The sequence below is a fragment of the Anoplolepis gracilipes genome, chromosome 12, assembly GCF_047496725.1.
Source record: "Anoplolepis gracilipes chromosome 12, ASM4749672v1, whole genome shotgun sequence".
Lineage (NCBI taxonomy): Eukaryota > Metazoa > Arthropoda > Insecta > Hymenoptera > Formicidae > Anoplolepis > Anoplolepis gracilipes.
Window position 1 is genome coordinate 2,257,644 of NC_132981.1, and position 23,751 is coordinate 2,281,394.

General features: G+C 38.9%; 2 protein-coding genes across 15 annotated transcripts in view; one reads left to right on the forward strand and one right to left on the reverse strand.

Annotated features, from left to right (window-relative positions):
• LOC140671633 (uncharacterized) overlaps nt 1-23,751 on the forward strand; it is a 64,634-nt gene that overhangs the window by 32,483 nt on the left and 8,400 nt on the right. For 5 of the 7 annotated variants that reach the window (XM_072903090.1, XM_072903089.1, XM_072903092.1 and 2 more), the window contains exons 4-5: nt 2,177-2,268; nt 2,696-2,771. The exons of 1 other annotated variant lie outside the window; for it this stretch is intronic. In XM_072903090.1, the coding sequence (XP_072759191.1) occupies nt 2,177-2,268; nt 2,696-2,771 (168 nt within the window). Of the gene's footprint in view, nt 1-1,642; nt 2,772-23,751 lie in introns of those variants that run through there. One more of the 7 variants, XR_012047777.1, reaches the window with a different exon arrangement.
• Msi (RNA-binding protein musashi) overlaps nt 1-23,751 on the reverse strand; it is a 133,097-nt gene that overhangs the window by 24,619 nt on the left and 84,727 nt on the right. For 6 of the 8 annotated variants that reach the window (XM_072903082.1, XM_072903083.1, XM_072903084.1 and 3 more), the window contains one exon: nt 470-710. In XM_072903082.1, the coding sequence (XP_072759183.1) occupies nt 470-710 (241 nt within the window). Of the gene's footprint in view, nt 1-469; nt 1,463-20,444; nt 20,638-23,751 lie in introns of those variants that run through there. The other 2 variants (XM_072903087.1, XM_072903081.1) reach the window with 2 other exon arrangements.

The following is a 23,751-nucleotide window of genomic DNA, read 5'->3' on the forward strand; positions in this document are numbered from 1 at the left end:
CCGGCAAAATAATAAACTGGCGCGGTTTGATAGAAACGCGATTTGGAAACGCGTGGGCAACTCGTGTATACGAGGCTGTTTTCGCAATAATTGAATAATGCAAACTTGATTATCCCGAAAGTAACGCGCATTTCGTTATCATCAATCATCAAAATGTTACCCCCTACATTAAAAAAAAAATCAAGGCATCGCATGGAAATTGTGTCTGAGATATTAAAAAAGCTTTCTAATAAATATTAAATGAATTTAAACATTTCAAATAATTCCCTCAAAAAAGTCTACGCTTGCCTTTTCTCAGTCGATTGGTCTCGAAACCATTTGACGCGATCGGTGAAGACGTTAATGAGGCGTTAATCGTTAGCGGCGAATTAACAATAAGTGTCAAACAGCCTCGTACGACAAGACAATAAAACCGGTAATTGATCGGGCGAGCAAGCCGAGAGTTATGCTCAGGATTAGGTAGACCGACCTGCGTGACCGGATCCTTCATGATGAGAACGTCGGTGACGGTACCAAACATGCCAAAGTACTCCCGCAGCTTCTCGCTGCTCGTCTGCCAAGAGAGGCCGCCCACGAAGAGCTTGCCCGGCGCCGGGTCGCCGCCGTTCGGCGTACTCCTACCGGAGCTGCCCGAATGGCTACCGTTTATCGGCACCAGCGTGTTGTGAAAGTCGTGCTCGATCGCGCCGTTCGTCGCCTCCATGCCGGCGCTGTGAACAATCCAAGATAGATCGATCGTTAGGAAACATGAGATACGAGTCGTGGTCTTGTTGACACACTCGACTGACAAGGAGACCCTACCAACCCCCAGAAGAACTCTCATTTTCATAAAACTTTACACGCGCGTAAGGAGAAAGGGGTAAATAGATGAATTTAGAGTTGTGCCGCTCGAAAAAAGTGAAAGGCTTTTTTTGCTTTTCTCGATATTAATAATTTTGATTAATAAAAAAATTCAAATTGAAAAATTATTTTTTCAAACTTTTATTATAATATAGTTAAATCGAGGTGTTTTTTTTATCGTGAGAAACTTTTGTATAAAATATTCCGTTACATCTCGAATAATTTTCGAAATATATTGAGAAAAGACAAAAATCGTTGTAATAAAAAAATTTCTAAATTCATTTATTTACTTTTCCCCCTGTGACACGTGTGCAAAGTTTCATCGAGATCAAAATTATCGATCTTTATTTTAGAGAGTTAGATTTTTTTTTTTTTTTACATTTTCTAAAAAGATGATGTCAAAAAATATGTTTTTTATCGAAAAATTTACAAACTTATAAGATGTCAAATAAAATAACGTGCAAATCTTTAAATAGGCTTGCGAAACTTTAAACGTGTTTTTCTCAAAATACTGTTTTTTTTAGTAACAAACATCTTAAAAATTAATGGACCGAATAATTCTTCTTTTTTTACTTTTTTATTTTTTTTTTTTTTTTATAATGAAAGAACACTTTTCAGGATATTGAACCTAAATAGAATTAAAACAATTGTATACATACAATCTTAAAGAAATAAATAATTTTCAGCAAAATTAAAATATAATTTTAAAATGACGCTACTTTAATATTTTTCAACTTCCTCTAATAAAATTAGATTCAGTAGCCCATATTTTATAGAATAAAAGATCGTTTATTCATTTCAGATAATTACACGAGAATCAACAAGTCAACTATACATTTTTTGCTACTCGAGTAGAGGTTTAGAGGTGTAGAGATTTAAAAGTGTACTAATGTACTGTTTAAACATCAATAAAAACATACATAAAACACAAAAAACCGATCAACTTCTATTAGTATTTTTTACAAAAAATTTTTAAAAATTATTAATATTACTAGAGCAGATTGGGCCCTTCATTTTACAGGAATATTTGCTGTAAACGTACTTTTACTATTTTTCCTATTTCGTGTAACAAACATTTTAAACTGCGTGCCCAATTTTATGCAGAGATTTACGTTTAATTTAACAAAGTACTTGCGTTAGTAATTGATATGTGTGAGCTAAACAATATTCGTGCGCGATTACATCGCACTCCACAATAGCTGTGACAACCCTCTACTTATCATGTTGTAACTAGTTTGTGAGAGAAAAGCATTCGTGCAGATGGCGATAAGCATCTGACAAATATCGACAGCTTTATTAAAAGTTTGCCCGCTCACGCTTTTTTTTCCTCTTTCAGTTAATACCGCTAGCCTTCGTATCAACTTGCGCGGCGCTCGCTGTACCTTTCATGACATACCATAGATTGTTCGTTTCCACGATTGACGTCCAGTAAGTTTCTCATAATGTTTTTCTACTACCAAGTTTTCTCGGTAAAGTAAAAAAAAAAAAAAAAAAAAATAAAATTTTTTACCTCGCGCGATGAGATGTAGAAATAATATGTGTCGTTTCGCAAAAATAAACGTCAAACTCGAAAATAGCACTGTGTCCCGACCTGTTTTTCTATTTCTGAAAACAAATCCATGTACAACGATAATGTGCTAAGGTCACCGGGAGTTGACGGCCTTGAATTTCTGTTTTACATCCGCCAACTTTTACTCACGCCGTGTCACGGGCGGCCGCCCGTTTGCTAAAAAAACGCGAATAAATTTTGCAGTAAAAACGAGAGAGCGGTTACGAAAAACAATATTGTTTCTCGAATATCGTATACATGCTTTCGTTAAATAAGCACGGAAAAAGAATTTCTCGTCATTTCTAGGATGACCGATTATCAGAGATTCGAAATTCCGTCCGTACCGAGATTTTACGATCTGCGAAACCCACGTTCCTTAAAGGTAAGACGCTTCCTTTATTCGTAAAAATTATTTAAAAAATAATTTTTATTTATATCAAGAAATATCTATTTTTATATTAAATAGAATTTTTCATGTCCAATACGAATCATAAAAATTCCAAAAAAATATTTTTTTAAATAGAATTTTTTTATGTCTATAATAATCATAAAAATTCCAAAAAAATATTTTTAAAATTTTTATGATTATTATAGACATAAAAAAATTCTATTTCTTAAGATTAGATCCTACACACTCTTCTGCTTGCGTCCTATAATTTCATGAAAAAAAAAAAATAATATACTTATGTCTTTTACGATATTAATAAATATCCGATCAGTTATTGTGATTCTAAATACGCTTATATTTAATTAGCAGGGACAGGAATATAAACGCCAATGTCTGATTAATTATTGCGCACGATGCAAAATATTCGTTTAAAACAATTAATTAAAAGTAACATTGATAATTGATACGTAGTTTTTAAACGAGTCAAGGAAGAGGCAATCCTGACGACGTCCTATACCATATCGTCCTTAACCTGTATTAATTATTTTTACAATTATATTGATTATCGCGTTATCGTTGCCTTGCCTACTACGTTCGTTTATATTTGGCTTGGTCGCTAAATAATTCACGTTGCAACTGCGTTTTGCGAATGCGCCAGGTGTGTATGTCGAAAAATCCGCTGCAAATATATTTTCGAGAGTATCTTTCCTGTAAATCGGTAAATAAATTGCAAAAGCTTTCGCTGCAATTTTCCAAATCAAAAGGCAAAATTAGAAACTCGAACGTCAAACGACTTTATCAATGACAATAATAAACAAATGCTATATATTATACATGTCGCGTTGCTACCCCCGTCATAAAGCGACAGACAAAATTCTCGCGCGCGTCGGATGTGGATCGTACACATCCTCCTTTCTCGGTCAGAGATCTCATATCGTGCAGGGAGGAGAGCGGGCGGCAACAAACCAATACCACCACCAGCCCAAGGTGGTTGGATCTTCGCAAACGTAACGTAAGAGAGAACCTACGGTCGTTTCGTCCGTGTATATATCTAACCGGAGATGTATATATATATATATATATATATATATATATATATATACCCGTCGCGATACCTTTTCCCTCAGGATTCCGCACAACGCGTCGTACATTCACCAGCACCGGCGGCGATGGCCGTACGCCGGGTGTACGCGGGGTGGATGGCGAGGTGGATGAGACGAGTAGCAAAAAGCGAGAGAGAGAGAGAGAGAGAGAGAGAGAGAGAGAGAGAGAGAGAGAGAGAGAGAGAGAGAGAAAGAGAGACGGTTGCGCGTTAGCCCGGTTCGGATATATCGCCGCGAGCGGCATGGTCGACATGCGCGTTGCAAAGAGGGTGCTGCGGGTGTTGGGAGGGTTGGAGCGGGATGGAGAAGGCAAGGTGGCAGGGAAGGTTTCAAATACGCGAGAGAGAGAGAGAGAGGGCCGGGAGGGTCGAAGCGAAACTAGCGAGTCGTGTGGGGTTGGGAGTGGCGCGGTGGAGGGATGAAGTGGTGGGGGGGGCAGGGGGTGAGAAGGAGGGAGCGACGCCGACGAGAACAGCTGGTGGATCAATACACCCACCCCTCCGCGGGCGCGCAGATCCTCTCGCTCGGCTCCGCTCCGCTCCGCTTTGCTCCGCTCGGCTCGGCTCGGCTCGGTCATGTTTTGTCGGCCATCCCCCTCCCTCTTCGCGATCTCTCGCTTCTTTCTTCCCCCTTTACTCTCTGTCTGCCTCACAACTTTCTGCTCCGCGAGAGCTCGGAGCGGAAAACGTCTTACGACCACCGTCCGTCGGCAAGTCTCTTCCTCCTCGAGTCGTTTTCCTTTCTCTCGCCTTTTCCGACGTGATTATTAAACTCCTTCTTTCTATTCTGCCCCTCTTCATTTCCTCCGTCAGCCCTTCACCAGAGACGTTTATTGCCGCCGATATCGGAATTCTCGCAGACAGTTTTTCTTTTTCCCCTAGATCCGCGAGGAAGATGCAGGTCGGAGGAAAATGAGTTCGAGGACGCGGGATATATCGAGTTTGAGTTTTTTTTTTCCCCTCCCTTGCACCGTTAAATGATGCTCGTCTCTTAATCACCTCAAAATGTCGTTTCTTAAAGCAGAATATTTTCAAGACGCGATGGTGTCTTTTGTTTAGTCCGGAAGAAAAATTGATCGCATTTGAATTACAAAAATCCCCGGGAAATATCTCGACGAAATGCCATGAAATAAAGCTAAAGAGGTTCGTGGATTCACATCGTTTCATCGACGAAAGCTATATCGATCCTTAGAGTTTCCGCGATTTTCGCGTTTTCAGCGAATTTCCTTCGAACGACATTTTATGCATTGTGCTTGCGGTTGTTATCGGCTCGTTATCTCGTTGTTTTGCGAATTTAAATTCTCGCGTTGCAAAGTAATAATTCCGCGTTGCGCAGATTTAATTTTCCTGCTGTGCGCTTCGCGGTTATCGAACGTTCGCGAAATTGAGATATTACCCCCCTCCTCCCCCGTAAACTGTGAGATTAAAAAACGTTTAACGCGGCAGCAATGAATTCCGCGATTGAACAATCAGCTGGCATGATGTGGCTCGCTGATTGTTTAATCAGGGGCCGCATCGTTATCGAGAAATCGGTATATACATATATGTATATTCATCTGGATAAATATATCGGTCCCCTGGGATAATACGTGATCGTAGTTGATTCGATGGAAACGATCAAACGCGCGTTATCAAATTCGCAAGCGTCCACAATAGGCGAGGAGGCAAACAAGTATCCTCTTTCTCCACCGATGACCTCGATCGTCTTACACATTACAACGACGAGGACGAAGCGTACAGGTGTAAAAGCAAACGATGGAGACAAAAAAAGAAAAAGCATAAAGAAAGAAAAAGGAGAGAGGGAGAAAGAGAGAGAGAGAGAGAGAAAGAGAGAAGGGGGTAATACATACGCGCGCAAACACACACGGGAGGGCTGGACAGGGGGATGGCGGCTGGTACAGTGAAAGAGCGTGTGTAGTTTCAGTATTTTCAGTATCGCCAGACATCCCAGCAGCAGCAGCAGCAGCAGCAGCAGCAGCAGCAGCAGCAGCAGCAGCAGCAGCAGCAGCAGCAGTCTCCGCGTCCGCCCCCAGCAACGTCGAGGGGTTGTACTCTCGCGTTCCCCTCTCGCGCCAGTGCTATTCTTCTCCGCGCCCTAAACCCCCCTTATTTCTCCCGTTGTGCCGATATAGGTACACATATACAAATACACACACACACACACACCATATACACGCGCAAGTTTTCTCCCCGTCTCTCGCGCATGCGTGAGTACGTACACGTTCATATCGAAGACGAAGGGGGCGAATTTCCCCCACGGTAGGAGAGGCTCCAAGAGCCCAGTCCTAGTGGGGGTGGGTGGGTGGTGGACGGGGAGAGGGTGCGGAGGCGCCGCCGCCACCGAGCGACGCAGTGCCGTCGGGACGCTCGACCGAATGATACGGCCTTCGCAAAGGGGTGTTTTTCGCCGGCCGCCATATCTCGCTCGGCAACCCGCTCGACCCGGTCGCAGCCGAGAATCATCACCACGGGAAGAGGGAAAGAGAGAGATAGGATAGGGAAAGAGATAGAGAGAGAGAGAGAGAGAGAGAGAGAGAGAGAAAGAGAAAGAGAGAGAGAGAGAGCGCACCAAAAGGATCGAGGAAGGAAGATATCCGGCGAGAAATCAGCCCATCGGCCGGGGATATTGTCCTGTCACAGCAGTACGCCTTTAAAGAGTTACTGGTGTGATGGGACATTGTCCTCGTCCTGGTGGTCCACTTCCCATTTTCCTCATCGTCGTCGATTCCCATCAATGCTACAGGATGTGGAAAGTGTGTCCCGGTTATATATGTATATATGTATATGTATCTGTATGTTGTCGATCGGTGTCGCTTCGACATTCGTCGCGATCGCAGGGAGAGGGCGGAGAGGGTGAAGAACCCAGTGGGGCGACACGGACGAGGGATTTTTACAAACGACGACGACGACGACGACGACGACGACGAAACGACGACAACGACGACGACGACGACGACGACGACGACGACAACGACGGTGGATTATCGCACGCGGTGGAAACGCCCGGTCCCAACTCTTATTGTGCCTCGACATTTTCAGAGAAAGGATTACGAAAAATTCGCGAGTCGCCAGCGTGGATACGCCATGGTGTTTCCAGTCGATAAAGCAGCCTCCAAGAGGCGCGGCTGGTGGTCGATTGAAGGACTCTCTTTTTCACGTCGCCAGCTCTTCATCTCTCGTCGACGACTTTTTTTTCTTGGATTTTCTCTTCCTCCCTCCCTATAACTTAAAAACGCGGGAATCTCCCTGTCGAAAAATTCGCGAGGTCGTTCTCGCAACTTGCTTGACGTGGACCGTTCAACCTGTCAGGAGTAACAAAATCACGGCGATTCGGAATGACAGAGGCGTCCCGTTATCGGGACGCATCTACGTTGTGCCTATAGCCCGCAAAATGGCCGGAGCGCGTTCGCGGATATTCCTGCGCGTTATCGTCGCGCAGTGACCCCCCTCGTCGAGCATATAATAACGTATCGCGTGTTAAAAAAAATGAGAAAAAAACGTACGTGGATTCGTCGTGAACCTCCCAACGTTATTCGGAAATTCTCTCGACCGTCATCGATCATCGGCGTGGACAAAAAAAAGTCCGATCGAAAGTCGAAATTGGAGAAAGGTCACAAGTTCCTGTAATACAGTTTCGGTAGAGGTCGAATGTGTCTACTCGCCTCGTGTGAGATCGATACCCAAATAGAGACAGAGAGAACTAACGAGGGACATATATTTTGCCAACCGACTAGTGTGATTTGCGTGAAAAATAGACTCTGCAAAGAAAAAACAAGGACGGTAATAACATGTAAAATTCATGGAAATTTATTTTCGCTATTGTTACGCGTTATACTTTCTGTGTCTCTTTCATTATGTACGCGTTCGATATTCCCTACTAATTGCGATTAAAAAGGCAGCATGGCCTATAGTTTGCCCGTAGTTGTTTATTTTCTTCTATTAATTCTGCGCCTACAATAACCGCGCGGGGCCATTTACTGAAGTAATGAATCGGCCTTGTTTCCGTTTACGACTTAGCACACGGAATTAGAGCGACGCTACGAAGGGGTGGCAACAACGGGGTCGATGAAAAGGTTAACGCTGGGTTGAGGTCGATCGGTAGGCCTTCTATCTCTTCTCCTCCTCCCTTGTCTCTCTTTCTTCTCTGTTTATTATCTTTTTTTTTCTCTTAATTGAATTATTTCAATTTTGACGAGGAGAAGTGTTAGTTTTTATCAAAGCCATCTATCTCTTCGATCTAGTTTTTCTAAAGCCCGTAGTCTATTTATCCTCCAAGTGTTTCACATTGCTCCATATAGCATCGTAAAAAAAAGAAAAAAAAAGAAAAATTCGAGAATCTCATCAGACACTGTAAACAAATGAGCCTTGGCACAGGTTTCTGGTGAAACCAAAGCGTACCATCTTCTCGCTTTCCTATTTTCTGTTGTGAACGTGTTCGTGAAAAAGAATCGAAATATTTTTTGTCGTCAAGCCGGAAATATCATTGATTATCCAATTTAGTCCGTAACGTTTCAGTGCTCCAGAAAGTTTCCGTCGATCGAGTTAGTTAGAAGGCAGTAAATATCGATTGTTACATTTCCATAAGCGTGAACGTATGAAATGGATTGGCGGAGAAAAATATTGTTCTTTAATAATGTACGACACGAAAATATCGTCTGCTCGCGTTAGAATTTATCGCATTTTATTCAATCGGATGAAGAGAGTTTAAGAAGAAAGTTTGTCGCGTGTGATCCATTTGACGAAACTTTGAAGAAATATCAAAGATCAAAGAGGAAGCCTCGCTGCTGCTCATAAATTCCAATATTTGCATAAATTACTTCAGCTTCTGTCGCGAGAATTTAACGTAATATTCTTCCATGATCATCAATCTTGCTTTATATAATCCATAACATCACCGTGTTCTTTATGCAATATATTTTTACGATAATTCAAAAGCACTCGGAGATTGTCGGATCTGTATCTGATCTCATCTTTTATTCAGTAGCGTTAAAGTGCACAACCATCGTGTGTCTCGAGAATCACGTTCCTAGGAAATCGAACGAAAAGTTGCGAGATAAGATCGGTGATAAACCAAGAGAACCGATGTGTATTCGAAATGAAATAGCAAGTTGAAAGGAGGCAAATCCGAAGACAAAGCGACGGCGCCAAGCCCTCGTTCGATTTGAACATTATTATTCCTTGATTAGTCATTAATCGGACAAAGCATGTCAGCGGGTCGAAGGAGTCGAGCAACCCGTCATCGTCGTCGTCGTCGTCGTCGTCGTCGTCGTCGTCGTCGTGACGCGCCGGTGGAGCTAAATTTCACACGGTCGGTGGTGGTGACGCGATAGTGTGTTCGTTCATGATGCAAGTGGGGGTCGCGGACGGAGGGAGCGACGGGGTGGATTTACAACCCTCCTAGTCCGCAGGGGAAAGGTGACTCAGGGCACCGCCACCAGACGGCGACACTGCCTGCCTTCAAGAAGGGAACGCGTTGCTCCTCGCGTGGAGCAACTCCAGGAACCTCCAGCAATTGCCCGCTCTCGTCGCAGAAGAAGGATACATTCGCGGAATGGCAATTCCACGGATTTCTTTAGGCGGATTCTTTGAGCTTTGAGGAAAAGGAGAAATGGTGGAGGATCGAGAAGGACTCTCTGGACCGGCATCGCTCACATCGGCAGGAAAAGAAAGACAGGGGGAGAAGGGGAAAAGCCTCGCCATGTTTAAATCCCCGTGAGAGCCTTTAGATAGAGAATCCTATAAGTGTGTAGCGTATAGAGTATACACTATCTGGCACTCGCAGATGTGTGTTTTTGTGTAGTCTCTTAGATTATTATATATTAGATATTCTCCGCTGTATAAAAAAAAAAAAAAAAAAAGGGAAAAAAAACAGTTCTGTACTATTATATTGAATAAATTTTAATCGATCGGAATTTTTGTTGCTTACTAAAGCGCTTTTTATAACCGCTCCAATTCCGCTTTCGATTAGACTCGATCGAATTATCGATAACTTGAATTATCTCTCAACTCGATTTGCCAATCAGGCTGACCCGTTACTAAAAAAATGTCTCATTTCGTTAACTTTAATTTTTAAAATATAGGTAATTTTAAGTAATATATATCACACAACTTTCTGTGAAAATTTTCCAAAGATTTATGTTTCTCCAAAAGTTCATCCATAATAAAAGTATCGTAAGATCGAAGATAAAGGTAATAAATTATAAAGACGTTAGAAAGATTAATATGTTCTCCTTCGAGCAATGCATGCTTTGCACGTTGCGATTAAAGTTGCAATTAGACTGTGCACATATTCCATAAATATGTTGGACACCATATATTATAAAGCAATGCACATATCCCTCTCTCGTTTTTTACTCTACACTTCTTACCTGCATTTCGCTAAACGTCCTTCTACTCGTAAAAAAATAATTACTGCGGACGGAGGGGGGGGGGGGGGGAGGATTAAGGGGAAAGTAGTCGGTCCGTTCAAATGTCACAAAAAACCGGCAAAATTTCAATAAAGGAAAAAAAAGGGAAAAGGGTAAGATCGAGAAAAAAATTCCGGAGTGATCTTCGAAGCGTGAAAAAAATTAGAGCAAAAGCGATTACAGACTAACGTACATCTCTTCCTTTCTCTCTCGTGTGACAACTCGCGCGTGAAAACGTCATGTACCTGTTCTTTTAGCGCCAGTCTTTTAAAGACGGTCCTTAAAAAAAAAAATGGACGACACCGAGTGCCAGCGGAACCGTGTGGAGCGAAGGGTCGCCGGCGGCGCGCGTCTCAATTTATTTTAATTTGGAATGATATTAGTTTTAATTACGGCGCGAAATTAACGCGAAACACGTTGGCCTGGCTCGCGACACGACACGCGGGAAAAGCGAGAGACAAAAATAATTCCAGAATTACGGAAGAGCTTGGAGGGATGAGTCGCGTCCGAGAGTGTAAATACTAATTGCATATTCGTTGAGGAAAAAAAAAAAATGACTCGTTCGTGATTTTTATATCATATTAATACTCGACTATTGGAATTTGCGCGACAATTATCGACATAATGTAGAAAAAATCGGCACACGTGTATGAAACAAGGACACAGAGTTTGTTAGAAGGACGTGTCGATTAATATCTCGCTGTGAAATTCAATATGACAGGACACAATAAACGCGGGAAAAAAATCGATAAGAAAAATTGGATCAGGATTTTTTCCTTCAAAAAAATTTTTTTCTTGCCATCGAGTCTCTCTTGCAAGACTCTCTTCACCTTCGAAATTTAATATTATATCATTTCGTTTGTATTTTCACTTATACCTAATTTATTTTCCTTTTCTTACGTAACTCGTAATAACACGGTAACGTCGAAAACTCGCTCCGAAGAGTTTTCCGTATCTTTTTTCCACCTCTTTCTCCCGGGTATCGCTCTTCCCAAGTTTTTCCCTCTCTCATGTATCCGGCACTCACGTTATTGGATCAATACGCGAGGTTCCAATTAATCCACAGGGGGTATTCCCCTCGACAGATGGCCAACGGAAAACATTATGGCTTGCCATACCGACCCTCCCAAAACCGCATCATCGTCTTACGCGTTATTCTCAACGCACGGTAAATGTCTCGAAAAAATATATCCTCATGTCGAGAGTATAATTGATACATACGGGTAGCTTAGTGCACGATATGTATTATTACACTTCATTTTTTTGTCTTAAACAGCGAAGTAGAGCGTAACGTTCGACGGCAAAAAGTCAATTTATTGCAAAGTAATATATTACTTGTATGATTGGTGTTCTTCGTTTGATGTTTTTTTATTCTCTCTATTTTTGTATAAAAAATGTTTAAAAATTGCCTCGAGAAATGTTTAGACACTGTGATGTGCGCGGCTGAAGCAATGGAATCGCATAAAAGAAATTGTCACTTAAATAAATAGAGCGAGAGAAGGTCACAATTGAAATGTCAAAGATATTATTCGCCTTTTTAATTTTTTTTAAAATACCTATTTTTTCTTTTAAAAGGATAAAATTTGTGATAAAGATCTCTCTTTCTCTCTCGATAGACGCTGTGAAATTTTATAATATATTACGAGCGTAGATTTTGGTTATTATGTGACTGGCGCGAATGCAAATTGCGGGAAATACTTTCGTCCTTTTTTTCAACCGAGATTGGCAACAGTCTCGTGCTAATGGCATCATTAAGCAGATCGATCGGAGACGATTTTCATCCGTAATTCCCCGCAATTCACCCTCCTATTAATGGCGCTTCCATCATGAAGCGAAAACCTCATGGTCGACTAATCTAACATTTTTACTTTTCCTTTTAACCGAATCTATCATCGAGATGAATTCTTCAGAATATCGTCCATGACGTTCGTTTAATGAGAACTTTTCCTCCCCCCCCCCCTCTCTCTCTCTCTCTCTCTCTCTTTATAATTTCCCGATCAATTTCATATAAATCTTTTTGCAGAGTCTAGTTAAAATTTCACGTTATCATCCCTCGTTTAAACGTCCGCGAGTCTTCATTAACGGCGAGGGTGTGTATTTTAAGATTGATAGCCGGCAAAAAAGGGAAAGTCACTCCCTCCAAATGACAGGATGCCGGCCTACATTTGCCGCGAGATCACGCGTGTCCCTCGGAGAATCGCGGTGGCATCACGTGTCGCTGAGCAGTTAATATGATGACCGCGCCACCGGTTACATGTATATTCGCCCACCTCGCGCTTCCCCGAACGTGGGCGTGGCAGTGTTTGCATTTAATTAATCATCTTGGCGCGGCACAATACCACCAGGGTAATTCTATCGATCCACGCCGCGTCTGTCTCGAAATCATTTATTATCTGGCATTATGTACGTCGCATTCCGCCGGATATTTTGCGCGACCTACAGTTAAATTTAATTTGCCACGAATCTCGCGTACACAAATAACTCTTAAATAACTATTTGCAAGTAATAACTTTGAAAACTTATATATATTCGCACACACACACACACAAAAACGTAATGGAATTAATTAAAATAATAATTACGTGTGCTGTGATTATTTCCAGTAACATAATTGATAAGGCACTTCTTCGAAATTTTACAACGTTTATTAAATAAACATTAATATTAAATAAATAAATAATTAATCATAATTAAATAAATAATTAATTAATTAATAAAATAAATTGTATTCTTTCGGAAGTTTTTTTTTTTTTTTTTTTTTTTTTTTGCTATCGAAAAATATTCGTGTCGAATGTCATATATTTATTCCATCTTATTTAAACTATCCCAATCGGTTTTCTAAAAGTAGAAGTTAATATAAATATATCAACGCATCAAAATAGATCTCTGTCCATTTTATATTAATATACTTCGCACCTTGAATCATGCACTAATTATACCATCGAGTCGCAACGAGCGATTTGTGGTAAAAAGAAATGGACATTCGATAAATGCACGCGTTTTACGTACGAGAGAAAGAAACGCGCGACAGGAAGCTGGTGTGATGAAATTATCCGTGGCAGGTAAGGTAAAGGTATAAGGCCGGCAATGTTACTACAGTCTTCCTACGTTGCCGACACGCGCGTTTTTGTTCCGTTTATATACCTACCGATGGATGCTGATAAACATCGAACGATATCAAAGTTTTGGATACGCACACTCGCATATATATATATATATACATATAATAATATAACACAGTGTATTTATCACATTATTAGAATATTATTTTAATTATCAATTTATTTTTGCATTAATGTTGTGAATTAATGTTTCAATTAATTTTACACACAATAGATACATTAATGACTATGTAAATTAACTGATTAAAAATTTTATATATATATATATATATATATATATATTCGATTAAAAATTATGTTAAATAACAGAATTCTGGGAATGGCTAATAAACACCCAAAACACGCAGTAGCAGGGGATTAATACAAGTTATTCGAAATAGTTTCCCTCAAAGGAGATTAATAGCGGATACCAGTGCGGGAAACTGTAAGCTACTATAAGCTATTCAATAGTCATTCGACTATTTTGGTTGTATCGATCAGTTATAGGGCATTCTTCGGCTATTATCGACAAGAGAATTACGAGAATGCAATTTGATTAAGACTCGCGATTCGAGCTGAAAAATGCCGCATTAAATAATAAATCTAATTTATTAAAAAAATTTTCTGTAGTATTTTACGTTATTTATTAAAGAAAAAGAGTGTTCTCTCTTTCTTTTTTCTGAAAGAAAACTTATTTAACTAACCCAAATTGGCTGTGAGTGATATTTTTATTTAGACCATTGCATCGTTGATAAAAAATTCTTTTCATTTCTACAAAGAAATAAAATTATACTAAATATGTAATACCAAAGTGTTATACTAAATTGGCTAGCGTCAATTTTTCAAACTCTTGATATGTGTAAATTTTATATAAACTACATTTTTGTTTTTTGCAAGAAAAAAATTCTTACATTTATTTAACAGCTTTTAGATATTTTTCGAAAGATTTTTTTTCTTTATAATAAAAACCTCTATATTTTCAGAGTCTTTGTTATTATATTATATTAGCACTGTGTCATTGAAGACAAATATTTACGCAACTCCCAGGGAAGAACCCGGGCACCAAAAAGGGTAATCTCAAGTGTTCTAATTAAATGTGTAAACATTTGCATTCCTCGGGATATCATAATCATCGATGGGTTAATAAAAATAACAAATCGTTAAAACAGAGGTCTTACTATGTAGATTTATAAATGTGCGATTCACTTTTCAGACATAAACAATAAAATACTAATATTAATTAACGCGACTTGATCACGATTGCATTTATCTAGACACACATGCACCTGTTTCTCCCTTGTCGCTATTAATTGATATTATTTTTAATGTTTAAATTTTATTAAATGTGTAAAATGTTTATTTTCTTTTCTAACATTGTTCATTAAATAATTAATTTCAGAAACACGCATTTATAATTATTATTATTAATTTGAGAATATTCATTAATTAATATTTTCAACTTAATTCATTTCCGCAATCAAATTAAAATGAAATTTCTTTTTACGATAACTAAAAAGTTTCTTCGCGAAGTAATAAAATGTTAAGATTAAGTTGAAATTAAGAAAACGTTAAGATCTCAAACAAGCTACTCATTCATCATAAAGTATATATAATTATTTCTATCTAACCATCTAATTTCTAAATAAACTTTCGTTGGCTAATTCAATTAACGATCTAAGAGAACCAATGGATTCTTCGAGATTCGTCAAAAGATATTCGCTACGAAACCTACATCAACTTTGTAACGAATAATAAGGAAATGACAATTAAATGCGCTACTGCAACGTTCCTCTTATCGTATATGAAAATTCAACCTACTGCAATACGATATTCGATAATCGAAGAAAGAGAGGAAGCTAATAAAAAAAAATTAAAAAGAGAAAGTTAGAAAGAAAGTAAACGCTGGTATTAAAACCACTCACAAAATCACAAACGATGCAAACAGACACATATACAGAGAAAGGAACGAGATACACTAATCTCTGTGTGTGTGTGTGTGTGTGTACGATATTATAATTAGTCTATGGAAATCGATAGAGCTACTGTTAAATGAAAAATCCAGGGAGGTCTGCGAAAGAAAGAAAGAAAGGGAGAATCTACAACTGTCAGTCACTTTGCTAATGCTTTTACTGACCTACCCGAAGACACTCTCTCAGCCAATCGGAGGCGGATAATACGAGTGTATTGACACCATCGTCCTCTTCATCTCTACCACGTGGTCATCTCCGACTCGATCGAGTGTGCAAAAAATATCTTTCTTTCGAAGATCGCGGGGTGTCTGCTCAATCTCTCGTGGATCTCCCGCCGATCGTTTTCGCGTCTTATCACGTCGATCGCCCCCTTTCTTCACTCGAGATCTCGAATTTGCTCGGGCTATTTCGTGCGTGTCGAGGAGGCTCCAACTTGGTTTTTTCCTTCCCTCTTTCTTTCACAGACACGGTGAAGCCAAGTATAAAAGTCGCGAGAGAGAAGAAAGAGAGGAGAGGAGGCCTTGTGTGTGTCAACCCTCTTACGGGGAGTGGAAGGAAATGAGTCGCCCTCACAAACACCTTTGAGCATCTCTCTCTCTCTCTCTTTCTTTTTCTTACAACGGGCTTTGTGCTCGCTCTTTCAGTGTGCGTCAAGTCCTGCATCAAGTCCAAATAGAAAATCACTTTACAGTAGGATACTACAAGTTGACAGCTAATTTATTCCGCAAAAACTTGGTTGGTTTTTCAAAGGAATGAGAATCGCACGATAAATATATTATGAAATTGTTTTCATAGAGAGATTTAGAAGAGTCATTTTTCGATAACACCTGTACGCTTCGATCTACGTATAGTGTAAACGGGGCGTTTAAATGTGAAACACCTGCGTGTATGTTCGTGTTACTTATATTATAAATATAAACGTTTATAAAAAGCTGCTCGGGAAAAGAGTTGAAGCGCTCAAAGAGATAATTATAGCGATGGGAAAATCTTGCCGAGCATTACACAACTTATTTCAAGAACACGTTTCTTATAAAGTCTATATAGAAAATTAACCGTAAAATTATAAAGATACGTGACGTTGGAAAATTGGAACGATTGTGCGCGACAACAAATGATGTCGATTTCAGATCGACTGATCGAACAACGTCATTAAATAAAATGTCTACTGAAATCTTGTTAAAAAATTCCCTGATCTTTCAGATATTTTTATTCAGAATTCCAGGTAAAGGGAATATTTGAATAATTTTTCTTTGGTGCATTTATCTCTAAAATAAAATTTTTTATTGTATGCATTTTCTTTTCACTCTAGCTAAGTTTCAAGTGCTAGATTTGCGAATGTGCTGCAAAAAAAAACTGAATCGCGTTTTTCATGAAATATTTTTCACTTAAATAAAATTTTTATTTTTCACTTAAATAAAAATCTTAATTTTCTTAAAATAGGAAAATTTTAATTTTCACTTAAATAAAATTTTTATTTTACAGAGACATAAATATATATTTATAATATTTTCAAAACAATTCACTTGGCTTACCGACTGTTTATATAATAATAATATTATATAAGAGAGAGAGGAAAATTATAAGAGAATATTTTTAAAAATTTCATCAGTCCCAATAAAAATTCCACGAGAATTCTCCGATCTTTCCAAGTGCAAAAGAAATCCCTGAGAATTTCACCAGGTTTTTCATGTCTTTTTCCAGGGTGTAGACATCCTGTTAAGTAATCTAAATGAAGCACCATAGTTGAACTACCGAACGTGAAAATAATTCTCACGCGTCTAAAGAAAATTGTAATAGTCTCAGTTTCCTGCTTGAAACACGAGAAACTGATTATCGGTTTAAATCGCCCGGATCGAAGCAGGTCGAGCGCGGAAATCGTGCGACTTTCTACGATCTCAGCAATATTTCCCGCCGCGTATTTCCCTTGGTCTTTCTTTGCTGGCGATAGTCGACGTGCAACGCAATTGTGGCCTTTGAAAAGAGAGAGAGAGAGAGAGCAACAGGGCTTATCGTTACGATCTAATTGCTCGGAACGAAGGAATCGATTCTCAAAGGGAATATACAAGACATATATAACGCTAAATGGGAGATTAGAGAAAGAAAAAATCAATTTACACGAGGATATCTCGACGCGCGAATATGGAAAATTACATTCTCAGTTTCTTCCTCGACGGATGAAAATAAAAATCGACGAACAAAGTTAAACAAAAATAGTTTATAAAATAGCAGTATAAACAATTGATGGTTTTTAGGAATTTAAAAAAAAATATTAGAAATTAATCCTTTTGACGTTTCACTTTTAATGTTTTTGCAGTTAGCTTTTTTTTTTTTTTTGTTTAACACAAGTCTTTGTATTAAAAAATGAGGATGTGAAAGGTTGTTCCTCGTGTAATTATCTGAAATAAAAAAAACTCAGTCTATTTTTATTTCGTAGGATATTTTTAAAATGCTGTATCTAATTAAAATTAATATTTAATGTTCTTCTAATGTTCAAGAAATAAAAAAATTTGAAAAATTGAAATTTTTAAATAACACTGCTTTGTTATTTTTTAATTTTTCATAATAAAATTATGATTAAAAAATACTTACTGTAAACATCAAAGAACTCAGTCCACTTTTATTTCGTAGGATATTTTTAAGATCCTGAACCTAATTGGAATTAATAAAATTAATCTTTTCCTGGTGTTTAAAAAATAAAAAAAAATGCAAAATTGAAATATCTAATTTTTAAGTAACACTGCTTTGTTACTTTTTAATTTTTTAATAATAAAATTAGATTTAAAAATACGCACTGTTGTAAACATCAATAAAAACATGTAAAAATTTCTAATATTCTTAAAAAAAAAGAAAAAAATTCCAAAAAATCTTTACTTTTTCCTACTAACAAGGTAGACTGACAATGAGCTCTTACATGCGAATTAATAATATCGGTAGCTAAAAAAGAGGCACACTATTATATTCCGTTACGCTTTGGTAAGGAACGCACGGTACTAATCCGCTTTGAAAGTCGCTTAGGGAGGATTAACTCCTCCCGTGCGTTAATTCAGAAATAACGTTTGCAAAAGTCGGGGACGCATCGCGCCGGAAACTCTCGCCGCGTACAGTTTCCCCGTTCGTGGATATTGTAGATAGACAAACTCGTTATCGGGAAGCCAATTAAACATGCTTCCTCTCTCTCTCTTTCTCTCTCTCTCTTGCGCGCGCGCGCACGTGTATTTTGTGTGTGTATGTCATAAATGTTTGCGCTAACACCAACACATACAGCGGACAATGTACCACACATACGCGCTGTTCGACCAGATCTAACGGTCCATAATCTAGGTCACTCCAAGATGATTCTCATCGCTATTTTATGTACACGGTGTCCCGGACCTATCAAGCCTGATCTAATATATATTTACGGGCTCCTTAATTAATTGGAGGTCGCGAGTGAATCAGAGTCGGAGGATCAAGAGTTCTTTTCAGTGATAAAATTGCGATTAAAATGGATTAGACTTGAGTTTCTAGAATCTTTTAAGATGGTAAAGGTCATTCCAAGATGATTCGCATCGCTATTTTACGTACAAGGTGTCCCGAACCTATCAAGCCTGATCTGATATATATTTACGGACTCTTTAATTATATGGAAGTCGCGAGTGGATCAGGAGTTTTTTCAGAATGATGAAATTGCAATTAAAATTGCATGGTCCTGACTCTCTGGAGTCTTTTAGAATGATAAAAACTATCGATTATTTTTGAATTTAGTGCATTTTATTAAGGTAGAGTTAAAATTTAATTTTATTAAAATAATTTATATGTTTTGCGATAAACCTTCGTAGAAACTATCGCCGAGAGATTTTGGTCCGTAGATAAAAATTATCTTGCTCGATCTAAAACACTCTATATATCCAGTACTCGTAATTTCTTCTAGTTTATCAAAGCATTACCCTACTTTAATAATCGTGGCAAAGAGACAAAAAGGAGAAAGGGGAGCCAGGTGAAAGAAAAAAAAAAAAAAAAAAAAAGAGATAAAAAGGGAGCAAGGAAATTTAGTGCACGTACACACTAAACACGAATTTGTGTGAGAGCCAAAGATACAACTGCGACGAACAAGAAAGCAGATGAAGAGAGAAAGGCAAAGAAGAAAGATAAAGAGAGAACAGAGACGAATGTGAAAGCGATCGATAAGAGCAACTTGGAATCCTGATATCGCCCAACCAGCCATTATAGAAAAATTGCACTAATCAAATCCGGTAATCGAGCGTGTCAGATCATCGAAGCGAGAGATGCCCTATACTTTATTTAAGTATAATTAACGCGAAAAACTTCAAACTCGTATTCATCGCCGAGCGAAAATAATTAACAGATAATTCCTCCCTTTTACTCGCACTTTCAACGTGTGATAACGCAATAATATACTTTAGAACGCATCTATAAAGATCTATAAAGATCTGCGATTCGATAAAGCATACAAATTTCTTCAACCGCGCGCGTATAAAATGAAAATTCTCATTAATTTCAAAATTAATTTATCGCTTAAATTATTGATATTTAACGACAGCATTCTCTCTCTCTCTCTCTCTCTCTCTCTCTCTCTCTCTCTCGCTCTCTCTTGTAATCATAAAGGAACCGGCTATAAAATATTAATAAAATCCAACACATATCCTCGATACGTGCCTGCCTGCGTGTATAATAACGGTATATAAAACACACACATACGCGAAAGCGATTCGACGCACGCGACGAGAAACACCGATAACAAATAACAGCAAATTACAATGTTGCATAGAACGAGATTTGAATCCGCAGCGGTCAAAGGGTTACGCGCGTGTGTATGATAATCAGGCTGCAATTTCAGCCACGAGCGAATTCGTTTGCATCTAATTTTCTTGCGAGGAAAAGGGGAAAGAGACACGACGTGTCTCACACCATTTGACGTTTGCGACGACCCTGCCTGCCTGCCTGCCTGCCTGCCGCCGCCCCTCCCCCCCTCCCCCTCGCCTTCTGCGCGCACCCTCCCTGCCCTCTTGCCTTTCTCTCTTTACCTGGAATATATCAAGAGTCCGGGGGGGTCTCTTGGCACACAATGTGATTAGGAGGGAACTCACGAGAGTTAATGCACCGCGTCCCGATGGTCACCGATGATCCGTCGCCCGTCGCCGCACCTGGTGGTCCACCGGCGCGACTTTACCACCAGCAGACCCGGCGAATCGTACCTGCATCCTTGAAAAAAAGAGACAACAGGGATTCTCAGCCTCACTTTTTTGCAGTGGGTGCCTTGTGGGGTGGTGGTAGTAGTAGTAGTAGTAGTAGTAGTAGTAATAGTAGTAGTAATAGTAGTAGTAATAGTAGTAGTAGTAGTAGTAGTAGTAGTAGTAGTAGTAGTAGTAGTAGTAGTAGTAGTAGTAGTAGTAGTAGTAGCAGTAGCAGTAGTAGTAGTAGTAGCAGTAGCAGTAGCAGTAGTAGTAGTAGTAGTAGTAGTAGTAGTAGTAGTAGTAGTAGTAGTAGTAGTAGTAGTAGTAGTAGTAGTAGTAGTAGTAGTAGTAGTAGTAGTAGTAGTAGTAGTAGTAGTAGTAGTAGTAGTAGTAGTAGTAGTAGTAGTAGTAGTAGTAGTAGTAGTAGTAGTAGTAGTAGTAGTAGTAGTAGTAGTAGTAGTAGTAGTAGTAGTAGTAGTAGTAGTAGTAGTAGTAGTAGTAGTAGTAGTAGTAGTAGTAGTAGTAGTAGTAGTAGTAGTAGTAGTAGTAGTAGTAGTAGTAGTAGTAGTAGTAGTAGTAGTAGTAGTAGTAGTAGTAGTAGTAGTAGTAGTAGTAGTAGTAGTAGTAGTAGTAGTAGTAGTAGTAGTAGTAGTAGTAGTAGTAGTAGTAGTAGTAGTAGTAGTAGTAGTAGTAGTAGTAGTAGTAGTAGTAGTAGTAGTAGTAGTAGTAGTAGTAGTAGTAGTAGTAGTAGTAGTAGTAGTAGTAGTAGTAGTAGTAGTAGTAGTAGTAGTAGTAGTAGTAGTAGTAGTAGTAGTAGTAGTAGTAGTAGTAGTAGTAGTAGTAGTAGTAGTAGTAGTAGTAGTAGTAGTAGTAGTAGTAGTAGTAGTAGTAGTAGTAGTAGTAGTAGTAGTAGTAGTAGTAGTAGTAGTAGTAGTAGTAGTAGTAGTAGTAGTAGTAGTAGTAGTAGTAGTAGTAGTAGTAGTAGTAGTAGTAGTAGTAGTAGTAGTAGTAGTAGTAGTAGTAGTAGTAGTAGTAGTAGTAGTAGTAGTAGTAGTAGTAGTAGTAGTAGTAGTAGTAGTAGTAGTAGTAGTAGTAGTAGTAGTAGTAGTAGTAGTAGTAGTAGTAGTAGTAGTAGTAGTAGTAGTAGTAGTAGTAGTAGTAGTAGTAGTAGTAGTAGTAGTAGTAGTAGTAGTAGTAGTAGTAGTAGTAGTAGTAGTAGTAGTAGTAGTAGTAGTAGTAGTAGTAGTAGTAGTAGTAGTAGTAGTAGTAGTAGTAGTAGTAGTAGTAGTAGTAGTAGTAGTAGTAGTAGTAGTAGTAGTAGTAGTAGTAGTAGTAGTAGTAGTAGTAGTAGTAGTAGTAGTAGTAGTAGTAGTAGTAGTAGTAGTAGTAGTAGTAGTAGTAGTAGTAGTAGTAGTAGTAGTAGTAGTAGTAGTAGTAGTAGTAGTAGTAGTAGTAGTAGTAGTAGTAGTAGTAGTAGTAGTAGTAGTAGTAGTAGTAGTAGTAGTAGTAGTAGTAGTAGTAGTAGTAGTGGTCTTCTAAGTCGCGTATCTCCTCTCTTTTCGCCGAAAGGAATCATCTCTCGCGCGAAAGACAAATAATCGCGCCGGAGAAAAACGAGTTACGCGATCGTCGAAAAGAGTGTGTGACTCTATACATACATATATATATAATATATATAATGTGAGAAAAAGAGAGAGAAACAGAGAGAGAAAAAGAGAGAGAGAGAGAGAGAGAGAGATGCTAATAAAATGGCGGCGCTGAATGAATAAACACATCGATCACTAATCAACTACTAAATATTTAGGGCGCGTATATTATCACTATCACGCGAAAATAATAGCTCCAATGCAAGCGATATTGTTTCTCTATACCATTTCGCCAGCACTACCAGACACATAATGTTTGTGTGTGTGTGTGTGTGTGTGTGTGTGTGTGTTTGTGCATATATTGCGTCAATACTAAATTACCAAGAAGACTCGCAGATCAAAGTAAAACATAGTTCTCTCAGCTACAAGCGGTATTAATCTACAACAGCGATTGTCGTTTGTATCCTCATCAGTTTACAGTCACACCGAAACGTTTCCCAACTCGCTATAGTTTTCGTCATAGTCGGTCTTTTCGTCGTACAAAGCTGACAGATCGATACTAAACACTCGCAGCACGCAGTTGCAAACTAATCAGCGTTTCTACAAGGAGGAATTTTCGTCAAAATCACTAATACTAATGGACCTATTTCTAGAACCACGCCTCCTCGCCTTCCCCTGGCAATCGTTCAACTCGATATACATATATCGATTTTTCTTTGCGTGTGTGTAATCTGTGTGTATACACCCAAAATTATACTACGAAAAAATTTTTACCTAATCTCTAAGCTACTCCATCAAAAAAAAAAAAAAAAAAAAAAAAAAAACCAAATAATCTATAATTATAAAGATTAGAGAAAAAAAAAAAAGAGAAAGAGAAAGAGGGAGCAGGGAAAAAGATATTAAAATATTTTCTATCAAAATGTTTGTCTAAAATGAAGGCAAATTAAATTTATATATTAAAGGTCAACTGATCACGTTGCCAAATCTCTGAAACGTGTAAAGCGTCAAACGAATGTATAACAAGAGCGGGATGAAATCAATATATTGTAATAAGGCTACGCGGCGATAGAGGAGCAATGAAGCAAATTACGGCGAAATAAATCGCGCGATCGCGTTCGTTTCGGCCGACCCGGGGATAACGTCGTTGGCGGGAAAATCGGGGTCATCCGGGGGCGAAGGATTTCCCCGGAAAATCTGCGCCGCGCCTCCGATGCAAGGTCGGAGGAGGCGAATAATGCACGTGGAGAGCGGCAAACCCACGCGCCGCTGCCTACGCGGCTACCGGTTATTCCCGGTGATGGCGACGAGAGAGGGTGGACGGGAGAAGGGAGTTTAGACCGCACCGGTTGGGTCGATACTCCTCCTCAGGATCGAGGAAATTCCAGTCCGTGACTTGGCTAATCCGACCGACCGACGGAACCGACTTCTGGCCTCCCGACAGTGTCCGTCAAACGACTAAAAGGGCTTCCGATTAACTGACATCGGACGTCACGTGTCTCGCGCGATCTACTCGACACAATCTTGATTAAACGATCATGTGGATTTGAAGCTGTTTAAGTATCGCGAGGATTGAATCCTAGTCCAGAGTGCTCAAATTTGATTAAAATTCCCTGATCTTCCCAGGTATTTTTATT